This window comes from Epinephelus fuscoguttatus, linkage group LG20, assembly GCF_011397635.1.
Source record: "Epinephelus fuscoguttatus linkage group LG20, E.fuscoguttatus.final_Chr_v1".
NCBI lineage: Eukaryota > Metazoa > Chordata > Actinopteri > Perciformes > Serranidae > Epinephelus > Epinephelus fuscoguttatus.
In genome coordinates, this window is record NC_064771.1 from 5937921 (window position 1) to 5955799 (window position 17879).

Here is a 17879-nt window from a genome sequence, read left to right on the forward strand (position 1 = left end):
GTTTTGTTGGTTTTGTTGTTAATTAGGGTCACACTCAGCTGGACGTGCGAGAGGAGCCAGTGCTGTTTCCTCCAGGCTTCCAGCCCTTTGCTCTGGTCCAGTGCCAGCCTCCTGCTGTGGTCACTGCCCTCACCCTGCACTCAGAGTGGAAGCTGGTAGCTTTTGGCACCAGCCATGGCTTTGGCCTGTACGATTACCAACAGAAGAACAACGTCTTCGTCAAGTAAGGAGATGCAGAGAAAAAAATTAAAGTTGTAATTGTACATAGAAAGTTTACATCCTCCAGGATTTCTCTGCTTCATGTTTTAGCAGTTGTGTAGCTGCATGCTTTCACAGTCACTATTTTTCATCTACATTTTTTTGGGTGGTTTTTGGATTCAGTCTTTTTGTCACAAGCCTTCTCCTCAGCTCTTAGACTCTTGAAGCTGCTTCGAGTTACAGTCCCCTTGAGACAGCACACATAAACACATATTTTCACATGCAGTGGGACTTGAGAGGTAACACTACGTCAAAATATACCACACATTAGCTGTGATGCAGATGTTAAAGGAATACTTAACTCCCCTAAGTGACCATTTGTATATCAATTATTCACCCCAGGACATGATGAATTTGTGAAGAAAACATCACAAACAAAGAATCCAAAAACAGAGAAAATTCTGTACAAATTAAAGTCATTGGGGTCCGTCTTTAACAACAGCAAACCCATAACAAAACACCTATTTAAAAGTTCTCACACAACTTGTGCAGTATAATCAAAGCCTCATTTATCCAGTTGTATACCTAGTGCTTAGGTCAGTACCTGAATGGAAAGTGTAACTTATTCATGCCCTCTTTAAAGCCAGACTCCACTGACAAAAACCGTACTTGTACACAAGAGCCGATGGTCTACCACTGCTTGGAACAGTTGGTTAGTTTATGTTATTGTGAGACTTTGGTAAATCCCGACTAACTCTTTAAAACACCAAAGTCCCACAATAGTAAATAATAAGTAATTGACTGATGCAGTGTGGACCAACTGCTCCGGTGAAGGAAGGTGTAATTAAAATTACTGTTTTGTGAATAGAGTCTGGCTTTGAAGAGAGCATAGATAAGTTTCACTTTCTGTTTAGTTCCCTGTCTTAAAGGTCTGTCTGTTTGGGAAGTACTGAGCATATAACTGGATAAATGAGACTTAGATTATACTGCAAAAGTTGTGTGAGAGTTTGAAACAGATAAAGGTTTGCTGATATTAAACGCAGACCCCTATGACTTCATATCATCAAGAATTTTTATTTATTTATTTATTTTTATTTATTTATTTTTTTTGATTCTTTGTTCACTGTGGAGGCATGTAAGAAAAACAGTCTTCACAAATTTGGCCTAACACAGGGTGAGTAATCAATATACATATGGGCATTTGGGGGGTTCCTTTAATAAAGCATTATAAAGTGACATGGTGATGCTCATCATATCTGCAGTTTACTCGGTTTATTCCTGATTGACATATGAACGTTGGCAGACCTGCTACATTTGCTCTTGTGTTACCAGCATGTTGATACCATCATTATTGTGGGTAATGAATATTGATATTATTTTACCATGTTGTTTTTTTTTTTAATTCAATCCTGGGTAAAAATGGCCAAAAACGACTCTGTGCTTTAGGGTAACAGATGACGTTTTGAACTAGGAAGAAGAAATATGAAGGAAAATGCAGCATACACATACACAGAAGATGGACTGATTGCAAAGGGGCATTCACTCTCTCATTCAGTGGCTTGCTTGATACAGGGCTGTTTTCCTGCTCAGGGAATATTTCTTCTGCACTGCTACACTAATGGGATTTTCAGGTACATAGCTGTCATGAGAAGTACAAGAAGCATAAATGAAGAAGAATCAGTTCAAAGTGGCCTAAATAAGTAGCTTTCAACCTTTTGCTCGAAACAAACACAACAAAGTGGAGACTCACTGAGCTACAGGACACCCCTGTCACTACCACTAAAGCAGTGGTTGTATAATTACTCTGACAGGAGGTTTTAAATTGGATTTGTGAAATTTCAGGTTAATGTGTACATCAACAGTTAATTTATGTACTAACTCAATATTTATCCGACTGTAGATGCACCCTAAACCCCAGTGATCAGCTGGCATTGGAGGGTCCTCTGTCCAGGGTGAAGAGCATCAAGAAATCCCTCCGACAGTCCTTCAGGAGAATCAGACGCAGCAGAGTCTCGCTGAGGAAACACCACGTCAACAATGCCGCAAAGGTAGCTGTATAGCTCTCTGCTCTTCTGTTAAGTGGGAGTAAAAATAAATAGTAGGGAGGGAATCAGAGGCACATCACTGGCACTGAGGAGACCCCCACAGTACTGTCATCTTTTTAATCTGTTTTTTTTTGTTTGTTTGTTTGTTTTTGTTTCAATCTTCATCACTGTCTTCTCTCTGAGCAGCTCCAGGAGGCGAACGCTCGTTTGGAGGCTGAACTTGCAGAGATGGAGCTGGCTCCCGTTCAGAGGAAGATCGAGGCTCGCTCCTCCGATGACTCATTCACCGGTCTTGTGCGGACAATCTACTTCGCCGACACCTTCCTCTCAGACAGTAAGTTACATCATGGAACTCTGAATGTAACTGATTATTTTTACATTTTCTGAACTCGATGTTTACCCTAGGTTGACTGCTTGGGGTCAGCAGATGGGCCACTCATTCTACCGCCTACCGCCACACTGTATTTAAAAATGGTGGTTTGCCTGTTACTCTCGTTATTTCATTCTTCCAAAACAGTGGTGAAGAACACCAGGAGCAAACATCTGGAGTTGAGTTTCATTTAAACAAAATAATACCAGGAGCACACAAGGTCTAATTTCCTACTAGGTTACCACATGACTGGTTAACGTCACGTTATATGACATCCAGCACACTTCAAGGAGAACAGTAGAGTGGTGCAGGAATGAGTCTTAAACACCAAAAATGACAGCATTTTTTTCCACTGGTGGTTCCCTCGTCTCAAAGTCAATGTATGCTTTGAATGGCTTTTGGGTTAGAAGCCTACAAATGCAATCTGTAGTTAACACAAGCTTAAGAGACTTTTTTATGATTTGTTTTACGACATAAAATACGACAGTGAATACCCCACTTGTGAATTTTGAAGCTTTTATGAGTCTTAAAAAAGCGGTTGCTAACAAGTGGTGAAATGAGACTACAGAACTTCATCATGCCAAGCACGGCTTTACAGCTTTGTGGTGGTGGCAACGTTGAAGTCATACAACCGTGGTGTAGCTGGTTTATACATGTAGTTTAATATTAGCCTTGTACTTTTTATCTTTGCATTTATGCTTAAAAAATCATAAAAGTGGTGTTTATCTGTGAAGATTATCTTGCTGAATAAAACATGCAAGTATCATAAACTTTTGTTTAACACTGAGCTTATTTTCTGCAATAATCCAAAATCAGGTGGAAAATCCTATTGGCTTTTTGATGAGGGAACCAGGCGAACACTAACTTGGGGTTTGGCACACAAAAATTGTCACTCCTGCAGTCCTCTGAGTGCAAAACAGCCAATCAACCTCAGCTAAAAACACAATAACTCAGCCATTGCAGAATGCTTATGAAGGAAACACTGGATTGGATATCTGGCATTAAAAAAACAGATTTGTAGGCTGCTATTGCCTTTGAATATGAGTGAGTAAAGGGTAAACATTGATATTGTACTTCTGGTTTTTAACATTTCTCCTCATGTTCATGTAGGTTCACACAACACACCCTCCCTATGGGCAGGGACCAATGGTGGCTGTGTGTTTGCATACATGCTCCGCCTTCCTCCCGTAGAGCACAGAGCGGACGAACCAGTCACTGCACATCAGGGTGAGAAACATAGGTTGTGATGTTTGGGGTAGAATGCTTTCTCATCTCTGTCCTCTTGTAACCTCTCTTTCTCTTCCTCCTTTATTCCAGCTAAGGAGATCCAGCTCATGCACCGGGCTCCTGTTGTTGGTATCGTGGTGCTGGACGGTCACGGGGCTCCTCTACCTGAGCCCCTTGAGGTGGCCCACGACCTGGCTCGCTCACCTGACATGCATGGCTCACACCACCTCCTGGTCATATCTGAGGAGCAGTTTAAGGTCAGGATCACACACTGTCAGAGGCCTTCACACACAACACAAACACCTGTAAACAGCTATACATATGACACACAGAACCTGTATAGATGTAGCAGTCCATCAGTTTTTGAGATTAAGGTTTCACTTAATGTTCACTCACCTCAATTATGATGCATTTGCTACAGATGTGGGTTTTATAGCACTTTATTGAATCTAGTATCATATCATCTTGAAATCCACTATTGAGTTTTATCAGGTTCATTTGAGAGTAAATCAATTTTTTAATTATTAAAAATCTGTACTCATCTTTGATTGGCTGAAAGAGCAAGAACATGGTGGTTTTGAGTGGCAGGCTGTAATTGGCTTAACACTAGAGAACCCAACACTATACATACGTATTTTTTGTTAACCAGAACTGATTGTAATGCAACATTTCAAATGGATTTCACTCAGGGGTTCAGGCAAATCAACACCATTCTGGGTTTTATTTTTTTCATGGTCTGAGTGTTGTTTCAGAGGCTTTTCCACCTTGATAGAAATACAATTAATGGGGAAAAAGTTGATTTTGGCCTGATTTTTGATTGAAGTTTGATATTTAGTTTGTTATTTTATAGTTGATTTTTCGATATTGGAATTCTTATTCTTCATTACTGAGATGTAACACGGTCACAAACACACGCGCACACACACATACACACACATGCAAGTACTCAAAACATAAAATATTTATAGGATATGTATCTTTATTTACATAGAGATGATTTGTTAGGCACTTATGATCAATTTTAAGGCAATACAAATAGAAATAGATTCCTTTTTTTTTTTTAATATCCTGATTTCAAGTTATGGCACCATGCAACTGGCACATATTATGTATAGACTTATTCAACTAACAGTTGTTTATTTACATTTTCTATTCCAGACAACCTGCAAGAGGTAAAGATCTGTATATGTTGAAGATAGAATAGAATTGAGTAGAACTGGCAGTGGTAGAATTAAATTTATTCAAGCTTTAAATTTAGAAATTATTTAAGACATCACAGATTCTGATGATTTAAAACTAAGATGTAAAAACAGTTCGTGTCTGGGAAAAAAATCTCTCGCTCTCAAATTACAATGGCATTCAGTAGTGTTCAGCTGTCTGAAAGGACACACCGCACATTGATAGTTGTTTAGCTGATCATGTTCCTGTGTGTTCAGGTTTTCACCCTACCAAAGGTGAGCGCTAAGATGAAACTGAAGCTGACAGCCATGGACGGCTCCAGAGTGCGGAGGGTTGGTGTGGCCTGGTTTGGCAGCAGTCGGTCGGAGGACTACGGTGAGAGTGGCCTATTGGTTCTGACCAATCAGGGCGACATCCATGTGGTGTCTCTGCCGACAGTCAAGATGCAGGTTCACTACCCCTGCATACGCCGAGAGGACGTCAGCGGCATCGCTTCCTGTGTCTTCACCAAACATGGCCAGGGTGGGTAAACACACGCTGACATACACTTTTGTACTTCTATAGCTGAGTGGCCCCTCAGGGATAAAAATGCATTCTTTAGCTTTTAGCTGTTACCATCACAACTACAGGCCTAACATTTACTTACCAAAAAATACACATGCACTGACAATAATGGCCAGTCCTGCTAAATAAAGTAATACATCTGCAGCAGCTTTCATGAAATATATTTGGTATCATTGATGACAATTAACAACAAATTTGACATTTAGACGTAACTGGTTAAATCTCAATGAAATTGGATGCCAGGACGCATTTCATTATTCTCAGTTTATGCGTTTATCCTCAGATTTCTATCAGCAGCTGGAGGTAAATAACAGTTTATCTGGAAGCTAGTGATCTGAAAATGTTTTTGATGTGAAAAAAGGACATTTTAATGATTGTTTCATAAATTTAAAGGGCTGAATTTGTGCTCATTCAAATATAGTGTAATAAGGGGCTGAATGACTTTAAAACTGTTGAGTTATTTTATTATAATGAGGATTTCTGTGTTTCCCTGGCACAAAGGGGAGAGTAAATAACCCAAATTGTTATTTAAACATTGTTATCAGTATCCGCTCAGAATTTCACAATCAGTGGATCCCTACAGTGGAGTAATTTTGAATTTTTTGAAATACTCAAAATAGTTTCTCCCTGATTTATAAAACATAAAAAACAAGAATACGTCCCCGGGTGACCCGTGGAGGCTGCACAGCCATCGACAACTATTGGGGCAAAGTTCGGCAGTGACGATAGTTTGAAAAACGTCCTGTGGGCGCTGATTAATCAGTCTGCCTTTCGCTGAAATGGCTGGTCGAGGGACAAATCACACAGTCTTGATACCATTGCTGCTCTTTGTGCTAGCACATATTGCTAGACTAGAGGTCACAGTGTCTTTAATGAAACTGTATAGTCTAGTTGCTATAATCCAGTCTTTTGAAACAATAATCAGATTATATATCTCTCTGTGTCGGGAATAGCTGTGACCAGAGGAATTGTGTTTACCGTACTTGTCTATGTATATACAGTACATTCTGTGTTTCCATACTTTACTCTGTAAACTCACAATTTATTTCAGTGCCCACAAGTCAGTCCACCCCATTCTCACGAATGCATTATCTTGACAATACCTTTAGGGAATTTCTTTAAGATTTGGCACAAACATCCGCTTGGACTCAAGAATGAACTAAGCTGAATTTGTTGGACAAAAGTCTAGCTTACTGTGACCTCATAAAACATGTTTTTGGCCATAACTCAAGAATTCATACTCTAACAAAATTTCACACATATCTCTAATATAATAAAATGATGAAGTGATGACATTTCACATCCAAAAGGTCAAAGCTCAACTTCTAGTTTTCAAAGAGTTGTTCTTCCAAAAGAAAAAGTCTGTCATTGTGTTTGAACCTTTAGGTCCATATGATACAGTAATGTTGCTGGTGTGCATGTCTGTTTCCTACTACAGCTTTTTTAGAGTTCCCTAAAATAGGTCCACATTAGAACCTCTGTGTTGTTTTTAGCGAAATTATTGTTCTGTGTGCTTTTGTTCTCCTTCAGGCTTCTACTTGATCTCTCCATCCGAGTTTGAGCGCTTCTCTCTGTCCACACGCCAACTGGTGGAGCCTCGTTGTCTGGTGGAGGTTCCGCTTCATTCACCCACCCAACACAGGCCACATGCTGATGGAGCTTCCTCTGCGTATAGGTATATACAGCAAACTGTGTGTTTCCATATTTGACTCTTAACTCACTATTTATTTCATTACTCATGAGTTTTATCTTCTTTGTCTTTCTAGAAATGCCAGACAGGACAGTGAGGATGCAGGTAAAATGTCTGTCAGAGACTTGTAAACGCTAAAAGCATCATACATAAACGTGCATGTGCCACTGGCTGAGGGAACACTACATGTCCAGATGTAGTGTTCTGTGTGATGTTGATAAACTCTGTGCTTGTGCTGTCTGTTTTTACACACTTGTTTGTGGCTGACTGTACTGACGTGTCCTTTGCCTGCTGCCTGTGTGTTCCAGAAAGTGCAGCTAGACGTGTTATGGAGCATGCTTTGCTGAATGACGAGAGTGAGTACTCGAGAGACGGAGAGCTATGTAGTAGAAATATGATACAGGAAGCCCCTCTTGTTACCGTATTTGAACCCTTAAAGTCTGACTTGAGCTGTAATAGTACCATGTGCTGCGTCTCCTAACTGGTATGTCAGCTTTGTGCTCCCATTGTCATCAGACACACCTTCATCAGCAGGTGGAAACCTGAAGCATCACACAGCAGTGTTTACCCAACATCACCCCAACGCATGATTCATCTAACTTCCCTTTGATCCCAGTAGGCTGTGTCCTAATGTGACTGAACTGCTGCTACAGGCCATAAACTGAGTGTTGTGCTAAGAACACTGGTTAGTTACAGTCATGTTTTATTGTCTTGCAGAAGTACTTCAAGAGATCCAGAAGTCACTAGAAGGAGACCAGACGTAAGTAATCAGCCATCACTAATTTAGTCAATGCTAAAGCGAATGACATCAGCATGGTTTCCTCTTGATTTTAAACGGGGACCTATTATCAATTTCAATCAATCAATCAATTTTATTTATAAAGCCCATTATCACAAATAACAATTTGCCTCAGAGGGCTTTACAGTATACGACATCCCTCTGTCCTTTGGTCCCTCACAGCGGATAAGGAAAAACTCCACCAAAAAAAAAACCTTTAATGGGGGAAAAAAATGATGGTAGAAACCTCAGGAAGAGCAACTGAGGAGGGATCCCTCTTCCAGGACGGACAGACGAGCAATAGATGTCGTACAGAACAGATCAGCATAATAAATTAACAGTAATCCGTATGTCACAATGAGACAGAAAGAGAGACAGAGAGAGATAGAGAGAGATGCAGGACAGACGATAATGTTAATAGGTTACAACAACATTAATTTAAGTAATAACATTACAATAATAATTACGGCTATTGTGGTACAATATGTTGTAGGTATTAATATCTGATAGTATACATATGTGACAATAATCATATGTGCATAATAACAGAAGTATGACTAATGATAAGAGCAGCAGCAGGAGGCATCTGGCAGGACCACGGCAGCAGCACAACCACACACGTCACACCATCCAGGCACCGCTGCAATACGAGTTAACCTGAGAGACAGTGGAGCACAAAGGCTCCGGAGAAGAAGCCGAGTTAGTGACGTGCAGTAGAGCCGAGTTTCCTGTCTTATATAATAATGTTACAACATCAGATGTTCATAGTAAACATGGCAAAGTATCAGAAAATGAGATTAAGTATGTAAAAGTAATCCCTGTGAGCACAAATATCAAGCTTCAGATCTGAATACTTTCTTTCAACTTTTATTTCTACTTTGGCTACAAGCTGACAGCAGCTTGTGACAGATTACTTTATATGGTCATCTGCTTCAGAAAGGCTACTGCAAGTGTTTACATTATGTAGTCTACACTTTTGCATGCAGCTACATGCTAACATCAGGGAAACGTAATCTTGGTTGTTTCGGATCATATTCCTGCTGGAACGTGTCTGGTTGTGTTTAGAGCCCTTTATTGATGAGTTTGCACAGGAGAAAATGTCGCTATACACAGCAGTTTCCCAGCTGCAGCTATACTGCTACATGAAGCTTCGTGCTAAAGTCAGGGAAACATGTAATTTTGTTTTTTGTTGTTAATTTCTGCCCAATTTCAGATGATATCACTGATGGAACATGTCTGGTTGTGTTTTGAAGCTTTTATTAGTGATTTTTCATCTTAGAAAGTGCTGCTATTCTCCAATAAAGGCAATCCACGGATGCAGGCACACTACTACATGCAGCTGCAAGCTAACATCAGGGAAACATGTAATCTTGGTTGATGATCTTGTAAATTTTCACCCTGTTTTGGATCATATTCCCACTAGAACATGTTTAATTATGTTATGTGTAAGTTTTAATTTGGGATTTTTCGTAAATTGTTGTTCACTGAGGAGGCATGCGAGGAAAGTTTTTTTCATTCTTACACAGGGTGGGTAAATGATATACCAGTGGTCATATGTCAGGTATAATAAGGTCTTAGATTTTCATGTGAACATTATTCAGAAGTCTGAAAATCATAATTCAGTTCCTATATGATATGAATGCGGCATAAACACTGCAACAACAAAAAAATAAAAAAGTTTTGTTCAAACTGTAAAGGTAAACATGCTGCCTTGAAGCTGGAGAAAGTCATGTTGATGGAAGCTATTGTGTGTTTGCCACAGGTCATTCATGGAGAACAATGTGAAGAGTGCTGTAGCTTGAGAGACATCTCTGGACAGTTGAGGTGAGACAAAGGTAGTGCCATATTTTTACCTTCGCTTAGGGGTGGGCGATATGGCTCTAAAATAATATCACAATATTTCAGGGTATTTATGCTAACAGTTGCCTTCAAATATTCAGTAAAAACTAAAGAAAAATGATCTCTCATATCTTAAGTTTTTAAACAATCTCAGAGTGAGATTCAGATTCTGTCTACAATATGTGGTGGAAATTTTGTCTTCATGCATATGCTTATATTGTGTCATTCTTCCCATGTGTTTGTAAGTGTGTGACCTTTGCATTCCCTCTTTGTAAACATCTGTTGTTACTTGACATCATCAAGAGATTTACATTCACTATAATCTTGCCTTCAAAGACAGTCCATTGACTGTCTAACAGATACAGCCGATTACCTAACATGTTGTATCAGGTGCATGATATAATCGAGAACATAATTAAATCTGGAAAGCCCAAGAAGGCTACAATTGATTTCTCATCATCTTGTCGTCTGAGCGTAGGTATAAAGATGCCCTGTATTCACTGTTCTAGGCACAACCTCTGAGCTCTGAGCCTGAGGTTGCACCTTCTCTATAGAGAATAAACTCTCATGCACAAAGCTATTCAGTCTTGCTTACTGACTCACTAGCAGATTGGCTAGAAATTGCCACAACAAGTATTAATAGTTTAACAAAATAAAATCTACCACAAATTACACATTTAAACAGCTCCCAAATACAAAAAAATGTACCCTGGGATCTATGTCAACAGGTGATTTCCTTCTCTTTTAGCAAAATCCTAAATGATTGAGTTGGGTTTTTTTCCACCTGGACCTTTATGCTCTGCCATTTCTCCTCTAATCATCACGCTGTAACCTGTGACAGGCTGCTATGGTACCATAACTATAGCACATTCCCATATATATAGTGTTTTGTCGAGCTGCGAGCGTCATGTGGGTTTACATTACCAAAGGTTTAATAACAAGAGAGGAGAGGGAGAGATGCTGTGCTGCTGCCAGAGGAGCCGCTGAATGAGTTCCCTCTGAGCAGTATCATGATGTGAATTTTTCTTACTATATTAAAACTTATACGGTATTATCGTGAATGAGATGATATGGCACACCCCTACCTGTTGTATCAAAACTGATATGCCATTGACTCCTCTGGAAACAACATAGTGTCTTTCATTGTGTCTCCACAGAGTGAACTGACATGTTGATGTGTATGAAGCGTACTGCAGTCCTGTAGCAGCACTCGCCTCCTGCTCGGCTGTCACAACCACTACTGACCCCCGACCCCTCGCCTCAGTGACTGACCTCCCCACTCTTAGCTCACAAGGACCCCTGGTGGAGAGACACCAAATGGCTCCTGGCAGTCGTGCTTCACGAGCACCACAAGAATGCTGTTTGAAGGCTCACTCACGGTGCAGACGGAGGCTGAAGGAAGAGACACCACCTGTGCCTAAAGACCACACGCTGTACACACATGATCACAGCATGGTCACAACCATTTAACCCAAAGCTACATGAAGCACATTCCTCACATGTGACCAATGCCATAATTCATCACATCAAGATCAACGCCAGCATCAAACCAGCATCTCACATCTGCCATAGATGCCACTTACTGAAGCTGTTTGACTTCACAATCATACCCACTTCACTCTGAAAGCCTTTATCACCGCCACCAGCCTTTTCATGTGGACTCTGCCAGTGGAAACGGTTCGTCCAATCACCACGCTCTCTGCTGTGCAATCTCACTGGCCTTCCTCTCCCCAAATGGACATAGAGCTGGAAGGACCGTGGGGGATGGTTTGGATAATGTTGATGAAAATATTTTACAGGATACATTTTATGTGATTTGTGCCTGATTTTTATTTTTTAATTTGAAGAATTTTCAGATTTATACTATGGAAGCCCATTTCTGCCAGGAAAAGAAAAAACAGATAGGATAGGAATGATAATAAATGACTTGCAGTGAATCAACATTATGTGAGAAGTCAATATTATGAGATACTATGCAAATAATTGTCATCAAAATAGTGAGACAGTAAGTCAAGAATCTGGACAGTCTAACTAGTGTCATCATCATTACTTGAGGGCCATAATTTTACTTCAATGGATTGATCAGATTGAGGTGGGATTGTTAGGGGATACTTATCCATAGACAGTATATTACATACAGTAGATGTCTCTTGGCACGCTTCCAGTTTGGAGAAGCAGGCTGGAGTCTAACATGGAAGCTAAGCATTGTACTGCTGTGGAGAGGTCAGCAACAAAATGTATTTTAAGTCCCACCTTGAAAAAATCAATATCAGTTTAACTGTATGCTATATTTAGAGTGTTTTCACTGCTTTACCTTTCCGTCATACAGCGATTTCAAAGGGAAAATGAAGCCATTATATCACTCTCTTTAAAACCAGACTCCATTGAGAAAAACATTGATTTAATCTTGCTGAACACAGAAGCTGCTGGTCTACCACTGCCTACATCAGTTCACTTGTTTGTTTCATTGTTTGACGTTGGAATTTAAAATGGTTAGTTCAGATTCACCATTGTCACTCAATAACACAAATTAAGTAACTGATCGAGGCAGCATTAGAGACGCGGCTGCTGTGGACAGAGCTAAAATTACTGTTTTTGTCAATGGAGTCTGGTGGCTTTGACAAGAGCATAGATGGGGAACTGAAGCCTTAGTGGCTTCCCCCATCAGAAAGGGCTGTCTGACAGAAAGGTAAAAAAAATGAAAATATTCTAAATTTAGTGTACACTTAAACTGATACTGATTTTTTTTAGGTGGGACTTTTTAAGGTGACTAAAACATGTTCTGTTGCTGACCTCCAACCACAGCAGTACATTGCTTAGCTTCTGTACAGTCCTCCAGCCTGCTTCTCCAAACTGGTTGTGTGCCACCTGACATCCACTGTATCTAATACACTGTCCATGGATAAGTACCTCATTCAACCCTACTTAAAAAAAAATCTGAACTATCCCTTTAAGTAAAATTATGATTTTGAATCACTGTTTTGACTTAGCATGTTGTAATTTTTACATGCATTGTCATTTTTAAATATTCATATTTAGAAAATATCATACTTATAACTTGACTACATTTGACTTACTGTTATCATTTTGACTGTAAAGTCATAACTGTTACTTAGTATCCCATAATATTGACATGCATTTTTTGTACTTTTTTTGACCTAACTTGTCCTTGAAACTTTCATAATATCGATGCAAAAAAAACCCTTACTTTTTCATAATCCTACCTTGGTAAGTTAAAACTTTGACTTTGCACGAAAGGTTTTATTGTTGTGAATCATTACGCATCATCATTTTCCCTCCTTTTATTTTGGTTCAAATGAGCTTCCATACTATTCAGATAAACTATCAATGTTTTCAGTGATGCCACAGAAAAAAAGATGCAAAAGTTGTATGTATGTAAGTTGAACCACACTGGTGTTTAACTTTTTTGTTTTTCAGTCATCATTTACTAAATTAGTGGTAGCATTACAAACTATAATGCCCCCCTGTATACTGCTAACAGAGCCCTCTCCCCTACCGTCCACTCTATACTTACATACCGGCCATAGGTACTTCTCCACTACTGCGGAGCTCACAGTGCTGTACTTTTTGGGGGGAGCAGCTTTCTAAGGGGTTTGGTTTTTTATTATTTTTATGTAAACCATTTTTATGCCAGCAATGAATAATGTAATTTAGGAATGTAATTGTAAGCTATTGTAGTGAAATGTTTTTAATATATACAGTATGTATGTGACTCAGTCTGTACCTGTGGGCCTGTTGTAACTGGGGTTGGCTGCTACTTAGATCGCACAAGGAAATATTTTGGTACTGTGTCTCAGAATGCTGGGTATTTAGCATCAGCCTAGAATATATTTTTGTAGTGAACTGATTAAGAACCCTAATTTGTTTTTTATTTGTAACTTCACACTACAGATTTCTTGTGGATAATTATTACATGTTTTTTTCCCCAAGAATGATTGTGTCTGTTTTTATTTTCTCAGCACACTGAAGTCTGTAACCCGATGGTTATCCACATCATTCATGTCTGCTGCACCGCAAAAAAGTCTTTGACGGTGTCTGAGTGCTGTTTCAGAATTTTTGTATGCTCCACTGAAACCTGAAAAAAAAGCATAACATTTAGATTCCCAACATATCATTTTGGCCTGTCTGATTATATTCCAAAACTCAGTGTTCTTTTTCAATTTCTGCTTTCTTCCTAAAGCCCAGCTGTAATCTTGGTTTTTGTGAGCTGCCGCGGCCGGGCCATCTCTGGTGAAGTGGATAAAAGAGGGATCAGTTGTCATACATGCACAGCCAAGAGTTTTGATCATCCATTATAGAATGAGGCGCTTTGTCCTCTAATTGCCTCGAGCCACTGTGGCTTCGCTGCAACCTGAGCTCTCTGAGGACCTGGCTGAGACTGGGCCAGCTAACAGCAGCAGCTCTGTTAGAAGATGACCCTCCAAGATGAGGCATTGTCATTTGCAACCTGAAGACGTTAAATGAGCTATAAAATGGTGCCTGGATACCTGGGACTTTGGTATTTAAATTAATGCATTTTTACTGCGTTGCAGAGAGCTGATCAGATGCAGATGAGATTAAGATCAACCTTTACATCTCATTCACTGACAGAACATGAAAAAGTGTCCCCAAAGGTTGAACTATTCCTTGAGCATAAAGCTTAAAGTCATACTTAAGATTTGCTTCCAAATTCTTTGCAGTCAGTGACAGAAGTCTCTGACTCACTGACTTCAGCAGACACTTGGTACTTCACTGATGATTCTCTGCCAGCCCTGTACTGCATATGACATCACCTCTAGCTAGTGGGAGCCTCAAGTCTAGTCTTTAGCAGAGAGAAAGGTGATCAGTTAGATCGAGGTCAAACGACTGACCTAAGGTGAAAAGTGGTGAAACGTCTGTTGTTCAGCCTGAAAAAGGGCTTTGTGACTTCGGTTTTATATTCAGGATAATTGTCCTGCTGAGCAATGAAGCACTGACCTCAAGGTTTTAAAGGAAAACTTTATTGCCAAATGATCATTTTTATGTCACTCACCCCATGGGACATTGAGTTTGGGAAGAAAACTTCCTTTTTTTCTGCTTTTTCTGACGTGCCTCCACAGTGAACAAAGAATCCAAAAAATGAAGGAAATTCTTGATGAACTGAAGTAAAAGGGTCCACATCTAACAATAACAAAACCGTGTCAAAACTTCCCTTTACACATTCTCAAATAACTGGTGTAATATAATCCAAGCCGTATCTGTTCAGTCATGTGCTCAGTGCTTCCCAAACACGTGCATTTTCACAAAAACTTCATTATTTTAAACACTTCCACATAAACGGCGCAGGCACACTACTCGCGCGTACATGAGACTACAGAATGCGTAAGTGTTTTCTACAGTAAAGTTTAAGTGAAAAGTCATGTGTTTGGGGAGCACCGAGCACATGACGGGATAAACGAGATTTGGATTATACTGCAGGAGCTGTGTGAGAGTTTGTAAGTGGATGTTTTGATAATGTTTCATGTTTCTGTTAAACATGAACCCCTATGACAAGAATTTTCAAGATTCTCTCTTCATTGTGGAAGAATGTAAGAAAAACAAAGTTTTCTTAACAATTCAGCGTAACACGGGGTAAGTGATATACAAATGGTCATTTGGGGGGTGAAGTATTCCTCAGATGTATTCATTCATCTATGCTGTCTCTCTGCTGTCATTGGTGACATCAGATGTCTTGCTTCAAACTAGGGATGCATGATATTGGATTTCTTGCAGATATCCGATACGTCAAATACAACAACTTGTTTGGTCCATAACCGATACAGTACCAGTATATTCACTCTTGGATGATGGAGAATGTTTTTCAAAGTCTGTAATATTCATTCATTGGGAAAAATAAGAAAAAGCATGTTGGCCGATTCTAATACTTCATCTTAAAGCTGATATCGGCCGATACCGATGACATACCGATATTATCTTGCAGTCTGACTCAAAACCTCACAAAATCTGGTTGACGAGAGTTTTTAGACGTTGAATAGAACTATTCAGTCAGCAGTTATGGTTATATGAAACCCAGAGGTCTATAAAGTCTTCAACCAGATTTACCCTAACCAGACATCTCACCACATAGATGCTAACTTACATGTCCACCCATGAGAGGCATCCAAACACATTTGGTCCTCTAAAAGTTGGGGACTATAGGATATAAAGTGAAGCGTGAGTCAAATATATGCCAAAATATATAATATCCATATATAGGAGCAACACATTTAACTTCCACTAATCATTTTCAAATGCATCGTTTTAACATTTATTTGAGGCAGTTTAATACCATGATTTAGTGAGACTGTTGCTGAGGGAAAGGGACTACATGGACTTTTCTTTTCTTTTTTATTGAACGAAATCTATTATGTTTCTACGGGGAAGACAATCCCCATAAAACAGCACTATGGTTTGGTGAACCACAGAAGAGTTGGTACCATCTAGAGGCTGAATTCTGCATCATACCTCTAACCTTTGGTTTGCAGACCAACATCATACGTGCCAACAAAATATTTAACAAATTTAATTTAAAGACAAGGGGGTCTTCCCCGTTATGGAGACAGGGCTTTTATACACTCAGCTATCTGTTTATAAGTGGTATATTTGACAGCTTTACCCATATTAATAACTCCTTTCACTTCTGTAATTCATTCTGTTTGGATACTGTCAAGTTAGAAATTTTACATTTAGTTCACCTCCATTGCCATTCACCACATTTTCTTTAGGGTGATTAGGTTACATGGGAGCAGCACTGGGGGAAGACCTTTTCAAATCTTCAGCTCTCTTTTATCTAATTCCTGACTATAAAAGCATTTTTTATTCCTGAAACCTGAAGAATTTAAATTTGGATTAAGAAGATCCTCAGCTATGTTCTGTTTCCACCGGCAACCCATGATCTCTTTTTCAGAGATGCCCCATCTGGAATTATTATACTGACATTTGTGTGTCTTCCTACTCTTACTGTGTTCGTTCTGTTCAGCTTCATCATGTTGGATCAAACTATATTCCTGCAGTAGTTGTAGTACTGTAAATTACTGACCGGGGTTAGGGATAAGAGCTGATAGGGGAGTGGGTGAAGGTGTTGTGGGCAATATTAAAATGTAAAATGTTACAATTTAAATATTTTTTGAGTTGCCTTCAATGAAGAAATATATATAAAAAAAGAAATTTGTAATTGCTATTTGCTGGAACACAGAGCCAATAGATGAAAATATGTCCCTTTCTAAATATGACCTGCATATATACATACTGTATATTGATCATTTACAAATGGCCTGTCCAGCATTCCAGCACATACTGATGGAATCTCCCTGTCCCAGAGGAAAAAGCCAGGTAATGAACCCATGTTCTCTCCCCTCCATCTTTCTCTCCCTCTCTCATCCATCAGCACCCATTGTTGATCACTCCGAGCAGCACCTCTCACCTTTCCTCCCAAGCATTCACCAGCTGGCCATATGAACGGCAGCAGAGCTGTATGACCTGCCAGGCAGAGCTGTATTATTCAAAAGGCACCTTGTGTTTGCGTGTGCGCGCATTGGTGCACGCCAGCTCACCTTTGTTGACGGGGCCATTGTGTGCAAGCATAAACCACACACAAACTTTTGGTGGGTGTGTATTGCATATTTGGCTGTGTGCCTTCCTGAATAATGTTAGTGGGTGGGATACTAGTGTGTAACTTCCCCTCAGCTCTCCTCCCGAGCATGGGTGCGTGTTTGTATCTGTGACACCAGCTCTCGAGGACAAACCGGAGCACTTTGCAGCCCCCCAGCCATGCCTGGGTTTCACCTGAGAAGCCTGGTAAGCTATATTACACTGAAATGAGCTCTCACTGCTTTCCCCCCAGGGTGCGCAGGCTATACAACTACATTTAGGCGGATCTAAAGATAGCCTTTCACTGCCATTTAGATTTAACCCGCAGATAATAGCAGTTTGCTGTTACAAAAAGGAAGTGGAGTCATTTTCATCCAGCAT

General features: G+C 39.8%; 2 protein-coding genes across 2 annotated transcripts in view; both read left to right on the forward strand.

Annotated features, from left to right (window-relative positions):
- The window catches only part of llgl2 (LLGL scribble cell polarity complex component 2), a 51080-nt gene extending 37237 nt beyond the window's left edge, over positions 1-13843 (forward strand). The window contains exons 16-27 of the mRNA XM_049563033.1: positions 27-223; positions 2099-2246; positions 2430-2577; positions 3724-3840; positions 3931-4097; positions 5277-5541; positions 7114-7258; positions 7350-7378; positions 7582-7629; positions 7991-8033; positions 9814-9875; positions 11048-13843. Of these exons, the coding sequence (XP_049418990.1) occupies positions 27-223; positions 2099-2246; positions 2430-2577; positions 3724-3840; positions 3931-4097; positions 5277-5541; positions 7114-7258; positions 7350-7378; positions 7582-7629; positions 7991-8033; positions 9814-9853 (1347 nt within the window). The 3' untranslated portion in view covers positions 9854-9875; positions 11048-13843. The remainder of the gene's footprint in view (positions 1-26; positions 224-2098; positions 2247-2429; positions 2578-3723; positions 3841-3930; positions 4098-5276; positions 5542-7113; positions 7259-7349; positions 7379-7581; positions 7630-7990; positions 8034-9813; positions 9876-11047) is intronic.
- Positions 13844-17596: 3753 nt separating this feature from the next.
- The window catches only part of myo15b (myosin XVB), a 77017-nt gene continuing 76734 nt past the window's right edge, over positions 17597-17879 (forward strand). Inside the window, exon 1 of the mRNA XM_049564338.1 lies at positions 17597-17705. The gene's annotated coding sequence lies outside the window, so the exon portion shown is untranslated. The remainder of the gene's footprint in view (positions 17706-17879) is intronic.